Genomic DNA, 15820 nt, shown 5'->3' with positions numbered 1-15820 from the left:
GGTTTTAAGTAAGTACCTCTGCAAACAGATGGCCTAAAAGTAGTATGGGCCTTTGGTTTACACCCTGTGCATGGCTGAATAACTGTGAATTTGATGACATTTTGTTATTACTGTTCTCCAAAGCAAGCATATTTTAACACTTGGCATATTGACATGACTTTTGGAGTTTAAAACAAAACTGTGTTATAAACAAAACAAACATCACATAGCAATAAAAATCTACATCAAAAGTAATTACAGCTGATGCAAATTTAAATGCTGCAGAGTCAGCTATATATTATCCTATTAGCCTAAAATATAAAGTCATGTCATGGCAAGAAATAGGAAATTATGGTGTGTTTTCCCATATATTGGAACCACTTCATCAAGGTGCATATACATCAACAACAAACATGGGGAAGAGATACATGTACGATATTCCATTTTCTTTGCACATCTTCTCTCTGCAGGAGGTGATGCTGCCCCTGTGAAATCATCAGACATCAATGGCAAGGGAGGGACGTCATATGTTCATGAGTCAGCCCAGCATGTCAATCTTGTTTCTGGTAAGGTCAAAGGTCAATGTGTAAAGCTTATAAGGTTTATCATAAAGCTTGACCATCTTTTTACTTGAAAGATATTTTACACTATAAATTTGCATATATCCAAATATTGGTAAAAGAGGTGTGCAAGCCATGTTTACTGATGGAATATCAGTAGTACTGGACAGTAATGGGAAATCAAATTTTGTTTCAGCAGTGCCCTGAGTGAAAATTTGTTATTTGCTACCATAAGTACAGGTGACCTCATTCCTCTTAAGCCCTGTAGAATATCAAAAATCAAATGCAAATGTACAGATAATCTGATTGCCCAAGTTATGAAAAGATTAACAGTTCTGGATCTTAGAATACTGATTTTTTTTCACTTGATTACAATTACACTGCACCTTCAGCTTTACCAGATTAATATTTTTACCATGGTAAGTCATTTAAAAAGCTACAGCATGAAGAAAAATTCATCCACTTCATTTTAATGGACAGTTCAGTCATCAAGGAAAAACTATACAGTGTATCTGTGAAAAATTATGATATACTTTGAAACCTAACTTCTTTTCCCATATTTTCAAAAATTCCAGGTGAAAATGCTGGGGATGGTCAAGTGATGATGACAATTGTACCGGAATGTTTGCAAGATGAACAGCTGTCACTTGATAGGACTAGCTGTGTCAAAGGTCAGATGTCAATGATATTTGCAATATGACTATATTAAATCTCCATTGCTATGCACTGCATTTAGCTGGTTGCAATACTTCCTTTCAAATTTATTAGTCAGATAGTCTCATCTTTCTATAAGTGAATGAAAATGTTATGTATGTCACAATAGTAGTACCGTTGAATCCTTCTGCTATGCTTGCAGTGTTGCTCAGTGAAGAAGAAAATCAGTAGACTGTCTGTTCCTTTTTCCTGAAAAGATAAAAATCAAGAGACTTGTGTAAAATTTCCGAAACAGACATCACACCCATCTCATATTTCCATGAACTTTTCAAAACTTGATGTAAAAGGGACCATCATTTCTGAGCTGCAAACATTCTGAGTTGACGGATTAATACGAGAATAAAAATGGCAGATCGTCCATGTAGCCGACACGAACACGAAGTGTCTGTTACCGGCTACCAAAAACTATGAAAAATAGTAAAGAATGAGCTACAAAATCACTATCAGTTTTAAGTTGCAGGTAGAATAAGTCTGTGCCTTTGTAAAAAATACTATAAAAATAGTAGAAAGTGAAGAACCAGCTGAAAGTTAGTTGAGGAGACCTTAACCGCATATCATTTGCATCTCATTGTCGGCTACATGGACTGTGTGCCCTGAAAATGTGACTCAAATGTGTCTAAAACGTGAAATATTCTTCTCATTTTTCCACTTCAAACTCACATACTTTAAACTGATCAAATTTCTCCAGATGTAATCTTTTGTAACATCTTGCTATACTTATTTCCTTTTTCGTTTTGAACATTGCTATTGAAAATGCCAACTTTTGTGTATCTGCTTCAAAATTATGCATTGCAATGTATTTTTAATTCAGGTAGAGTTATTAAGACAGTGTGCATGCATTTTACTTCTTGGAACTATAACACTGGCTGTTTTTCAACTTATCAATAGTTGGTCAGATACTGAATGCTAATCTGTGACACAAATTGTGATGAATGTGCATAGATTGTGATTATACATATTCATGCCGTGATTTATGAGTTGATGAATAGTTACTGTTTTATATCATAACACAAGGTTATGGATAATTATGATATGATACTGAATTTTTTATGTTATTACATAAGTGGTAATGAATATTCATAGAGTGCTATGGAATATTTTATGACCTTGGTGGCAATGAATATTTATAGTGGATATTGAATACTATATTGAGATTGACATGGTAATGAATGTAATATCAAAATTGCGACATCATGACACAAGTGATGGTGATATTCATATGACAGGATAACTGAAAGCTTGTAATCACACAAGCTATCATCAATACGATGATAAAAGTAGACAAGGACCAGAGCTCTACTCAAATTATTTTCCTGTGCTAACTAACAATAATGGAAGCCATTCCAACTCAACATAATTGTCATCTGTTTTGATATCTGCAGTGGACAAGACGAAATCACCTGGAGCACTGATATCAGTAAATGTACTTACAGCAATCGTGTTAATTGTCTTCGTGTTTGTGGTTGTCGTACTAGGGATAGCTATTTTCCTTGGTAAGTATAGCGTCATTGTTTAAGACAAGGAATTTACATTTATGTTGTAACCAAAATGTTTGTCTGCATTTGAACATGTTTTTTTATCCGAACTCTACTTTTGATCAGTATGCTTCTCAAGAATTTCAAGAACTTTGTATTTAATCAGTATAAATGGAATTACCTATCACAGGACATACCAGACTGAAGCCCTTTTGAAAAGGCTCTTGAAATGAAATTAAGTTCCAGAAGGCCTAGAAAATTGATTATCCTCTCACAATTTTCAAACATGAAAAGATGATCAGTATTGATATCGTAAAATTGATATGTAAATGATCTTAAAAATGATATGGTATTTTCGACCTCTCAAAATTCTTAAAAATTGCTGAAAGAGTCCTTGAAAGTACTTGAATTACAAATGACATGTAGTGTATTGACCCTGCAATCTGTTTAGAATTCCAAAAGGTATTTAACAAGGAAACAACAGAACTTAGAAGCAAAATAAAAACCAGGCATAAACATCACAAGATTAAAAAGTATACAAGAGACATGTGACAATAATCAACCATCCACATGATATCTAGACAATGTTAAAATCTAAATATTTCATAAAACAGTCAAACATTTCAAATCTGCCAATATAATAACAAGCAAAACCTGAACAAACGCGTTCCAAATACTGTGGAAGTTAACAGTGAGACTATTCCAGTATTTACATCACACAGTATTATAAAGAGAGACAGAAATATAACAAACAATAAGATCATCATGATTTGGTGTAGTATGTACTTCTTCTCCAATGAATCAAATGCGAAGTTAATCAGAACAAGTCTAGTTCTCATTGTACTTTTCTTAAGGCAGTCCTGCCCACATCAGTGGCCTCTCACTATGCAGTGCAAATGTGCAGAAAATGTTTCTTCTGTTTCCTGTCAGGAAATATTAACATAAATGTTACATGGTTTCAACATTCACTCCCACAGTTAAGAGAAGAAAACACAAGAAATTTGATGTGACCTACGACCTGACAGATTATCAGTTGGAACAGCTGCGACAGACAGCTGTGATGGATTTCAATCCAAACTACGTACTGGTGGATGGTGTTTCCAAGTTACAAGACTTGAATGAAGTGCCCAGAGAAAATCTTCAACTAATCAGTTTGTTGTGTTAATGATCATACCAGATCGCCTCTAGTTTTGTATGAATTTCAAAGGATTCTTTATGTTTAGTCTCGTAAATCTGTTGATGTAAATCAATATATATGACTGTTTTTTATTTTCTTATCAGAATTTTTCATACATTAGGAATTTATATGCATCTATTGTCATCCTATGAAAATTACCACAGTTACACATTTCTGAAGGAAACATAAAAAGCATGAAAATGCATCAAAGAAATCAGAACCCTTTCATGAAATACAAAATGATTGTTTTCACATCTATTGCAAGTATGACATAATGAATTTGACCCTTGTAGCACAATATGATTCATTTGCAAAGTTCATATCCATGAAAAAGCAAGCAACAAACATGTTCATGTATATTTTGCACAGGAATATGTACACAATTACTTAGTTTAATCAGTAAGAAAGAAGATGGCCACTTTTTGATCCCATGCATAATGTGTACAAGGTAGGCCAAGTTGAGACAGAATTGAAAATTTCCCAGCATACAAATAAAAAATGAAATCTTTGTTCATTTGCACCCAAGCATAATCTTACATGTTCATCCTTGAATTTTACTCTTGTTCTTGTCCTATAGTGCACTTGGACATGGTGCCTTTGGTGAAGTGTACAAGGGTACTTTCCAAATTCCAGGAAAGATCCAGGAAATATCCGTGGCAGTCAAGGTAATTCCATGATTAACCCCTTGACTACCTATGGCGCCGGATATATCCGGCGCCATATTGAATTACCATATACCTTGAGTGCCGGAAATATCCGGCACAGTTAAATAGACGTATTTGCTTCGTTTTTGTCGCTAAAATCCCATAATTTTGGCGTCGGCACGTAGCGCGACTAAGATTGATGTATTCAGATCTGGCCTGAATGTGATTGCGCCCCAGTACGTCCGAGTATGGCCAAAATCCGGAAGCAAATGTGGTGACCCATGACCTCGACCCTGAAAGGTCAGGTTGATCACAGAAGCTTCGCGTTGATTGTTTACAGTTTTCAGAAGTACGGACGATCGTGAAGATGTTTATGGTTTGTTTTTTTTAATGAAGTGAAATGTTTTTTTATTGAAAACAAATGATTTATATGTAAATATGTTCTATTAACAGCAATATTCGAGAATGAAACAGGAAAAAATACAATTTTTTACTATAAGCCAGTGAAATTTTATAGCAGCCATATTATCAATATGACTGGTCACATGACTGGTCAATGACATGTGTTTCTTCATGTGATATGTTGTTCCCTAAAATGTATTTTTAAATATTGTGAAATTATTTTTTGATAAATCATAACCATTTTAGATGCATGTTTCTGCAAGGAAGCCATAAAGCAGGTGTTTACAAATATAAAATGTGTTGATTGTCAAATTGGTATGTCAGATGCTGATGTTTGTGGTTCATTTACTCTGCCTTTTGTGAGAAAAATCTTAAATACTAGTAGGTACATCAATAAATAAAGTAAAGGGTAGTTATTATTACATATATGTAAAGACAATGCCATGAAAATTGCAACTGTATTCAACTTTGTGTCATTTTATGGACTCAAAGCACGTCCTGATGCTTCAAATATTCATATTCTTTGTCAATTCTTGTCACATGATGTGTCATGTGATCAGTCACGTGACCTTGAAATACAAAACTTATGTATGAAAAAATGGGAAATTTCATGCTGATTCAGAAAATATATGGTTTATTGGTACTTACTTCATTTTTACTCTAAGCAGTGTTCATGCAATGACCACACCCAAGATTTTATCAATATTTACATAAGGGACCTGGTATATAGGAATACAATGGCCTTGGTAGTCAAGGTAATTCCATGGTTAAAGACACTTGCAAATATTCATAATTGCTGATAATACAAAATGATGGTGAGCTGCTGTGGATAGTCACATACATATGGATTAAAAGATTTGTCAAAGATGAATTTTGTCCCTGTTAGCACTGCCAAAGTTTGGAAGAACCCTATTGTCACTGATGACAAAATTAGACCTCAAGGAAAAAGTAAATTTGATTCTATTTTGTTCATCAACTCTTGGAAGAAATATCTCAATCTAGAAAGTAACATATAATATTTAAAATATCTCAAGTTTGAAAGTAGCATACTATTACAAAATTATAAAAATTTCGCAAACATACAAGTAATTTTCCATACATCTCTAACTTCCAAACTCAGGAAAGAAATTGCGCTGTTTACTGTTTGACATAAAATACTATTGGATGAGTGATAATGTACAAATACAAGAATGTGGAGAGTTACGACTGTCAGTGTACTATCAGAAAGACAAAATTACACTTCAGAGCTCCTTGTTAGAGATATGCAATCTTGTGAGAAAAAAGTTTAAACTTACAGACAATTTTTTAAATTTTTTAGACACTACCAGAGTTGAGCACACAACAGGATGAGCTGGACTTCATCATGGAAGCATTGATTCTCACTAAGTTCAACCATCCAAATATTGTAGAGTGCGTGGGAGTCTGTTTCACCCAGACACCACGTTTTATAGTCCTGGAGTTGATGCAAGGTGGTGAGCTGAGAGACTTCCTCAGAGAGAACAGGCCAACAAGGGTAAGATTAGAATATTCTACAATGATAATAAGATATTGTCAGTTCATTTGCATATTCAAATAATGCATATTTATACACTTTGCATAATTTATTCAAGAAATCAAATTTTAGATAGTTTTAGAAAAAGACACACTGGTAGATTCAATCAAATATGCAGACAAATCTGTTTTACATGAAAAATCTAATCAAATAGAGCTGGTGTGAATTTCAGCTGACAGTAGATGATTTGGCTGTGGAAATATGTTGTGTGGGCAGATATGAAAGATATTGACAAATGGATACATACATATGGCTCAAATTACTGAACACAGTGGTTTACATGAGTAATTGTTAAGTAACATGCAATGGCACCATATTACCATGGATTTGCTAGATAAACTGATTGAATTGAAAAAGATTAAGTTCAAAACTGCATATATTAAGATTAAGTTCAAAACTGCATATATCAATATCATAAAGTTCATTCTTCTTTCTAATTGATGGATCTTGCCCCTTTTCAATGGATACTGTCTGTTGTGAATTTAATTTATACCATCATTTTTTTTTCTAATAGGACAAGGAGACCATTCTGAAAATGGTTGATCTTTTAAACATCGCCATGGATATTACCAAAGGCTGTGAATACTTAGAAACTGAACGATTCATACACAGAGACATTGCAGCCAGAAATATTCTGCTTTCCAGTAAAGGACCAGACAGAATTGCTAAGATTGGTGACTTTGGGATGGCAAGAAATATATACAGGTATGGTTATGCAAATAGTAGTAGGCATTGATCACTTTTCCCTTTAACAGACAATATTCTGAACTCTGAGAGATAATATAGGATTTTGTAAAAAAATTGCAGCCCTATACAATGTATGTAATGTGAAAAATTTTCATACATCAGAAAGAATTTTCTTCAGTCCAGTCAGCAGTGCACAATTCAGCTCACAGAACACTTTGTTTGTGATTTGGATTAGTTTTGGATAAGTTGTATAAAACAATAGACATTTGAACCTGTAATAATTTAATGTACAGTCACTCTAAAAGTGAAGTTTCTTTCAGTCTCATGACTGTTGTTATGAATTTGATATCACATGCAGGATTTGTGATCAATTTCAAAACATGATTTGGATTAAAAACATTGGAAGTTTACTGTGAACGACAGTTGTTGCCACACAGCCAGTGAAACGTATACACTCATATAGTTTATCCCAGTTAAACCAATTTCTTTTCGTGTATCAGAAAATTGTATCACAAGATTAATAGCTCACTGTAGTGTATTTCAAAATGCTTCCATCAAATTTTCAAGTAGATGCTTTTCGTTGAATGTTTACTATCCTGCCCAGTGCAATGTGCCATGCACCATCGGTTAATTCTAGTGTACACTTTATAACTGGTAATAATCAATGTCTGTATCTTTGACCGTACAGGAATGATTATTACCGCAAAGGAGGTAAAGCAATGCTTCCTGTCAAATGGATGCCTCCTGAGGCGTACTTAGATGGTATATTTACTTCAAAGACAGATGTCTGGTAGGTTTTCCATACTTTTTCATTCACGTGTCAGTTGTAGATCTCAGTGTGTGGTGAAGATGAAATTTTGCTCTAATGTGTAAGCTACATAGTTAGAATGCCTAAATGGCATATTGAAATGTGAATGAACAGACCAGATTTCATGGGCGCAGTACTTCTCTCTTCAAATATGGAAGTATTGCATATTTCCCAAGTATATCCTGGCTTTGGTTCAGTGTAAATTGAAATTATGTTTTGTGATTCAGAACAAATATGATTACATTTCAACCAGCTTTGAAAATTATTACAATAATGAGTTTGTTCTACATATGGTGCATGATGTCAGTTATACTGTTATGAAGTTTGGTAATATATGACAACAGATAGTTGGTAGATGAATATTGAAATTATTTCTAAGCCAATCATCGTCAACATAATCATTATGTTTCTTTTTTTGTACTCCTATAGTTCTTGATTATAATGTCCATCCTTGAGGGAATAACGTCAATGAAGTTATTTTTGTTATTATATTACTGTCATGACTTCTGAATGCTTGACATGTTTGTTGTTGTTGTTGGTAACAGGTCATTTGGTGTGTTGCTATGGGAGCTCATGTCACTAGGTTACATGCCGTATCCAGGCATGACAAACCAAGAGGTGATGCAGTATGTGGCACAAGGTGAACGAATGCACCCACCGAGAAATTGCCCAATGCCAGTGTAAGTACCTGTTTATTGTTTATTGTTTGTTAAAGGCAAGTATCTCTTGGAACTAATAAGAAACTATAGAATATTTCTGTGAAGCAAACTAAACATATGCTAGTTTCCCACTCATACAAGTATGTTCAATGTATGCTTCATCATTGATTAATTCAATAATAATCTTTAATATATTGCATGTTTCAAACCAATAATAAATTTTCATCGATGTACACATTAAAGACCACTTTCCTACCAGCACATCAAAAGATTTTTTCAAATGATTTGAAGGGTTGGAAGGTGCTGCAGTCGACAATTAAGGCATGTAGTAAGAGAAGAAGAAAGTATTAGTGTTTGGTGAGAAAAAAAATTGATGTTGGCACTTGATAATCCACCTCATAACACTTTCAATTTACAGCATTGTTCTGTTTGATATTTCCAGTTACCGCATTATGACACAGTGTTGGCAAGATTTACCAGAGAACCGACCTCCGTTCAAAACAATCAAAGAACGTGTGGGGTACTGCCTACAGGTAAGCTGTATACAAAGACCGTGGAGAATGAATGATGTTAACAAATGTCAATCAAATAATAAAAATTTCACATAGACCAAAATACACATGATTTTTATCTTCTGCATGACATGCAAGATCATTTGATAGCAGCCAGTGAACTGTTTTCATGGCCATAGTTGAAGAACATCAGATTAATTGAAGCGTCTGGGCAGGATTTCAGTTTGGTTGAATCTCACAGAAGAAATGTTAACTTTATCTTGTTTGGCATCAGTGAAAGAGTACAAAATATTTGTCCTTGATTAACGTTGTGAGATTCTGACTTTTCAGGGTTTGTTGTTCCATTTCTCATGAGTAGTCGCGGTAATTCTTTTTCTATGTTTATTTTCATTAAAGGATCCTGATGTTTTAGAAACTCCCCTTCCTTTGTCAGCTGTCAGTGAATCAGACGTGAAACGACAATCAACCATAATCAGACCTTCCAATCTGAAAGCAAGGGCCGCAATTGACACGCAGCAGTTCAGGCGCCCGTCCGACATCAACACTGCCCCAACCAGCCTGAACTGTAGCCAGGATTCAGTCCTAGGTCCAGCCAATGTTCACCCAGGAAGTGCATCACATGATCAGCTTTCAGCCTATCACACCCAACCGCAGTCTGACCCGGGCTATATTAGACTTGCAAACTCTGCTGGCAGCCTGAGTAAATTCCCAGACTCTGGTGCAGATGAAACAGTACTGAAAGATAGGGGTAGTGATGTTGTACAGAATGGCAGTTGTGGTACAGTAACAAGCGAGAGACGTGCACCTAGCTCTGCTGATTCAGAATTATCTGCTAATGAGCTCACAGACTTAATTAAAACAAAGCAGGCTACTGCAGATTCCAACAGGGAAAGCACAGGTCAGTCAGAACCGAACAGGACTCCATTGTTCACCCAGCATGACTGTGACATTGACCCCAAATCCAATGACAATTAAAGCGGCAGGAAGGAGACAACAATGTCAACGTCACAGTCAGAGTCATCCTTGAATTCATCATCGTCTTCGCCATCACGGAAGCTATACTATGTGCAGCGAGACAATGGAGTGGAGATGGTGTTTGATGATGAAGCTGAGTCAGGGTGCCCAGTTTAAAGTGCATAATAGGAACTTGGGCCGGGACCTTTTGAACTTTTTAGAAATGTCTTCATAGGCAAAAGAATCATGTGGATTGCCAGCTTAGAAGCCATGGTAATATTCAAATGATTACTAATATCAGCTTTGCATAAATCAAGCTTCAAAATGCAATAAGCAGGTTTTTTTCAATAGAAGTATATGAAAAGTCTTTTTTTTTTTAAATTACATGAAGAGTAATACCAAATGGAGTACACCGGTTAAACCTTACTGTAAGTCTTCTTTCGTCAGGTTCATCTAAGATGTTTATGTTTATCAAATCCAGGGATGGCCATAACAGAACTGATCAGAGTGCCGTGTACACCCAGTCTTTCCTCTTATACACCGACAGGCTGAATCCAGCCTGCCTTAACAAGTTAAAAGATATTGGTCTTATTATTCTTACAAAATCATTTCAGTCGACTTCTTGGTATCATCAGGTATTCTACTTCCTTCATCATCCATGAATACCTATGTAAAACCTAAGATGATGTCACTTTTCTATGCATTTGTAAACTAGTTATGAAATATTTTGTATGTTAGTCAGGAGTTATTATTCTATTTATTCATCATGTTAATGAAAGAGAACTTTACACATTTTCATGGGCACAACGGAGAGAACTTTATGCAATTCGTTAAATGAATAATTATGCATACAACAATGACACCGTGAAATCAAGCCGTTCTTTGCATACTCGTTAAATGTAAAAGTGTATTTGTATACTTACATCCCATAGCTATACCTCTCATGTTTTACAGATTTTTTGAATCCACTTTGTCCCAAGTTGCAACAGTTCCAAGCCACCAGGTTGACATATCTGAAGATTAGCCCAATGACATTATAATTCAAACTATATACTTATAACTACAAAGTCCATTTTATTTAATTAAATATGAAGCCGATCACCATTTGACATCATGTTTATAAGTGCACAGGACCGTGATAGGTGTTTCTTGTTTAAAACATCAATATAACACTTAACATTTCTTTTTATTTACAAAATATCAAAATTACACAGCAGATTTATTTTACATTAAATTGAATTATAATTTTGAAATTGCCTTTGGTACATACAATTTTTAAACACATCAGTTTGCCCGAAGGAGAATTAAGTTCACAGTATTTTGCAATTTGTCCCGTCTTTGTATCTCTCTTTCCGTGTTCTTGTGAAAGTGAAAAATCTGATAATGTGAACACATAAGTCCGGAGCTTGATTTCAAACGATTAAGTCCTACAGAATACTTTGCATATTGCCAGTTCAAAAAAGGCAGTGATAACAGTTGAAATGTGGTGTCTAGTTTGTAATGGCCATCAGCCAATTTTGGCAGTTTGGTGAATACAGTCTGGTATACAGGCAACTATTAGAAACTCATAGGAATCAGATGTTACAGACGTAAACTCGTGTCGCAGATTTCCAAAATATAATTGAATTCCTTTTTTCCAGTTTTGCTGAATACTTAACAATCAGTCCATTTTGTGTAAGCAGAGCAAATATTGCCATCTCAGGTAATCATACGATGTGAGGGAGTATACACTTCAGTGTATCCCTCTAGAGGGCAGTATATTCTAGTGGACAGTATCAAGTGTACAAGCAAGTCTTGTCTAAAGTTGCCTTGGACATATATTTGAGCCTCACTGGTTATAAACAGTCGCCATCCAGCTCTGTCACTGTGAATTTAGGATTTTATGAGTTTAACACTGCAAGAGTAGAGCAATTGATTCTGATTTTCAAAGCTAGGAAATGCCATCATACCAATCCAGTATATCTTAAAGTCTCACAGCTATATATAAATATATTCAGATTTAACAAATACAAACAACTGACAAACAATGTACAGAACACTAGCACACCGTCAAAAGACAAAAAGAAAGACCAACAGATTTCTGGTCACAAACAAAAGGATTTCTTGGTAGATTACCTCTCTCAGGCAATGACAGTAACTCAGATAGCTGACGAGAGAATTTTCACTTTCATCACCACCAGATAAATATAATATAATGTGAAAATAGAAGTACTTTGTCATGACTCTACAAGCCTACACGTCATATCAAGAGATCCAACTAGTTTCTTACAATCAGGCTTTCAATAGTGCTAGATTTATAATTTTTTTATTTTAGTAAATTTTAAATCATTAACAGTAGAAATCATAATGCATTTACACAGGGAGAACCACTGAAAATTTACTAGTCTTAAGTATGAAGTATCTTTTCTATGCAAATTAATACCATCAATATGTAAATTACACTCTGAAGCTATATCAATATACTTATTTACATATTTTATACTTGAAGCAAGAGACCAATTGAAAAAAACATTGAACATGTACAATCTATTTGCACTTGTAAAAATTGATATTTCAACAATGCTACTAGGATTATCATTTCATAATGCTCATTTAAATTGGACATCAAACGTTATCCACAATAAATTATTACGTGTTAATGTTTTAAAATTAGCTTAACATCCTTGCATATCAATGTGTAATTTGCATATATGCAAATTATTGGTCTTTCATGGCATAATGGCTGCAAGTGTCGACCAGTAAATGGTTTTGAAATCTCTGTGACCTTTGACAAAAATTAACAACGTATAGGGCATATCTTGTTCAGTGTTAATGATATATTTGCAAATTGAAACAGGGAAGTGGGATATTTTACCTTTTTATTCTATAAATCATGATGTCAATATGTCATGGTTTTAATGTGAGGTGTAATTATTTTTTCTCTTTCAAGTTCAAATCAAAACATTGGATCCATATTTACGAACTTAATCGCAATCATACCAATCCACAATCCAATAACACTAGGTCAAAATTTGTAAGACAATAGTTGTAAACATAGACACAAAACAGCACAGAACAGACAGTAAATAGACGGTACACAAACAAAGTCAAATTCATGAAAGAAAGATATATGGACCTCTGGCCAAAAGACCAAGAAGTGATGTCAGGTGTTTCGAAAATAGTAAGCGACCTGTGTCAAAACCCCTAAGTTGACAGAGATGGCATACAAATGTCTGTTTCATAATCAAAACAATCGAAAAACTGCCTGGTTTGCTTCTGTTCATTCCAACTCTCTTTGAAATTTAGTTTTATTGTCAGCCTTTCAAACCCAATGCCAAATTTTATATTTTATCAGTTTCCATAGATGAATTGGATTTGTACAAGTTTTGTACAGATGTCATGGACTTTTAACTATAGTAACTATGTGAAAGATTTTGTCGCATAACTCTTGTTCACACTACACTCTCAAAATCTGTCTAGGACCTTCCCAGGGCTATAGTAGTCCAGTATGGAGAATAGACACACTTAATTATCTTACATTATAGCCTTGCACTTTGATGAGACAGTTACCATGGGTATAATACCTATATATGACATATAAATGACATAACAGCATTGAGGCCTCCCAACTGGAACAAAGGGCTCAAACCTACAGTTTTAGGCCCACTCAAGTAATGTACAGGACCTAAATTGACCAAACAAATCTGACAAAGGGTGTCCACATAGATCACTTTGATTTAAGCAGGCTTCAAACCTATACCTACTGTGGTGCTTGATAAATTGTGAAGTGTGAACCCCACTATATGCCAGCCTGAAGTTTGCAACATTGTTGTACAAAATTTGTCACAATGAGGTGTAAGTTTCATCTTGCAGAGATAAAAGATAGCAACAACTGGAAAACTTGTGGCCAGTTCATACTACGCTATAGCTACCGCAACAAAATTACAACTATACAAATATATCTATACACCCATACACAGTATTATCCAAATGTTTAATCTTCCATTGTTTTATACTTTTCACGAAGTTTATGCAGCTGCAGTTGATGTATTGATTAATTTTTGGCGTTGCCATTATTTTGAAAATAAAGAGTTGTAAATGTTTCATTTTCATTAAAAGCAGCATTTTGAGGCATATAATTTCATTTTTCTAATTTTTACATGATCAAATATATCAAAACAGCGTATTTACATACTTGAAAAAAGACATTATCGGTGTGCAGTACAAAGGGGTGTGTATTCAGCTTTTTTATATCAATCAGATCTTGATGAAAAATAAATTCCATTTCAGAAAAATATTTGATTATTTACCGACTATTTTTTTACATATCAGTGAATGGTGATTTTATGTAGATCACAAATGAGTTTAAAAGCCGTGTTTACATGCGAGATACTTAATTTATTTTACTTTAAATTCGTAATATATATCTGAGGTCAGCTTTGGGAACAGGAATGGATTTGAGCGCCATCATTGATTAACGTTACCCTTGCAAAAATATTACTACATGAATCAGTAGAGTGTTAATCAAGACCGGTTTATGCAAGTCGGAATTCGTTTGAACCAACTGGCTCCCTACGTTGTCATTGCTATTTTTGGATCACGTGTACATAAAATAAATCCAAACTGTGTGAATTATACTTTTTGCATACAACTACATGAACTCTACTGGTATGTAAATGTACCCCGATTGTATGTTAAGTATAGACTTCTGTTGTATGGGAAATGATATTCTCAGATTGTATGGAAAATATTGTACTGCGACCGAAGGGCATGATGAAGTCCGGTTTTCCGTCAACTGAACTCATATTGAATGTAAATTTTATTGAAATGTACTCACCCAGCGGTACCATCATGTCAATGGTTTGCTCGTGATATATACCACGGTTTTGAATAATACCTCTCCATTTTCGCATCGTGTAGACTGTTGACCGACGAAATGTTGATAAAATGTAAATTTTGACCAGTCTTTTACTCTAGCACAACGTTTGACCCCCAAATAAATACTTTTGACCGACTTTTTTGTAGAAAATGTTGTTTTAACATGCCAAAAAATGAAGACTTTGACGCCCCCCCCCCCACCAATTTAAAGTAAAATCGCACACCCCTAGCCTCTAGGATGTACATAAATCGTATGGAAAATATACTGCAATTGTTTTTTTTGTGGGTTTTTTTACTCTTTTGGGTTTTTTCTTTCTCTTCATCCAGCAAGACGTTGCGCTGCCATCAGACACACCAGACTGAGTATACATCAAAGTATACAACAATGAAATCACGTAAAGTAATGTTCGAGACATCTTTCTATTATTTACAATCTTCAAAAAGGATTGCATCGTTTATAATTTTTTCACATGCTAAGTAAAGCAATACCTGACGTATAGAAAGTTAGATTTTGCTATCCTGTCCCTGGGGGACGAAGTCGGTTCCCATTACTACGATGCAGCCTGAGATCCTCTTTCCTGACATTCCAGATTTTGCTTGAAACAGACCGTAGCCGGGTACCACAACGAGACTTTGAAGTACTTAGCGCTTAGATTAGCTATGTTGATGGATCGCCGACTCTCGAGACAAATAACTCTTTCTACCTCTGTTAAAAAGACAAATAGTGAAATACTCAGTCTTTAAAAGGCGGCGTATATGTTGTTTCTTCGGAAAGGTGATTTACTTTATTCTGTCAGATTTACTAAAAAAAGACACGACTCAGAGCAGACTGAAAAATGG

The 15820-nt window shown here is 34.7% G+C and overlaps 1 protein-coding gene across 1 annotated transcript in view; it reads left to right on the top strand.

Annotated features, from left to right (window-relative positions):
- LOC139117633 (tyrosine-protein kinase receptor-like) overlaps positions 1–14399 on the top strand; it is a 46277-nt gene extending 31878 nt beyond the window's left edge. The window contains exons 14-25 of the mRNA XM_070680875.1: positions 450–545; positions 1115–1210; positions 2636–2746; positions 3706–3881; positions 4484–4570; positions 6270–6464; positions 7018–7208; positions 7879–7980; positions 8544–8678; positions 9100–9190; positions 9566–13092; positions 13285–14399. Coding sequence (XP_070536976.1) covers positions 450–545; positions 1115–1210; positions 2636–2746; positions 3706–3881; positions 4484–4570; positions 6270–6464; positions 7018–7208; positions 7879–7980; positions 8544–8678; positions 9100–9190; positions 9566–10144 — 1859 coding nt within the window. The 3' untranslated portion in view covers positions 10145–13092; positions 13285–14399. The remainder of the gene's footprint in view (positions 1–449; positions 546–1114; positions 1211–2635; positions 2747–3705; positions 3882–4483; positions 4571–6269; positions 6465–7017; positions 7209–7878; positions 7981–8543; positions 8679–9099; positions 9191–9565; positions 13093–13284) is intronic.
- Positions 14400–15820: the final 1421 nt, after the last annotated feature.

Source organism: Ptychodera flava, chromosome 18 (genome assembly GCF_041260155.1).
Source record: "Ptychodera flava strain L36383 chromosome 18, AS_Pfla_20210202, whole genome shotgun sequence".
Classification (NCBI taxonomy): domain Eukaryota; kingdom Metazoa; phylum Hemichordata; class Enteropneusta; family Ptychoderidae; genus Ptychodera; species Ptychodera flava.
Note: the sequence above shows the minus strand (reverse complement) of the source record. Positions and strands in the feature narration are given on the sequence as shown.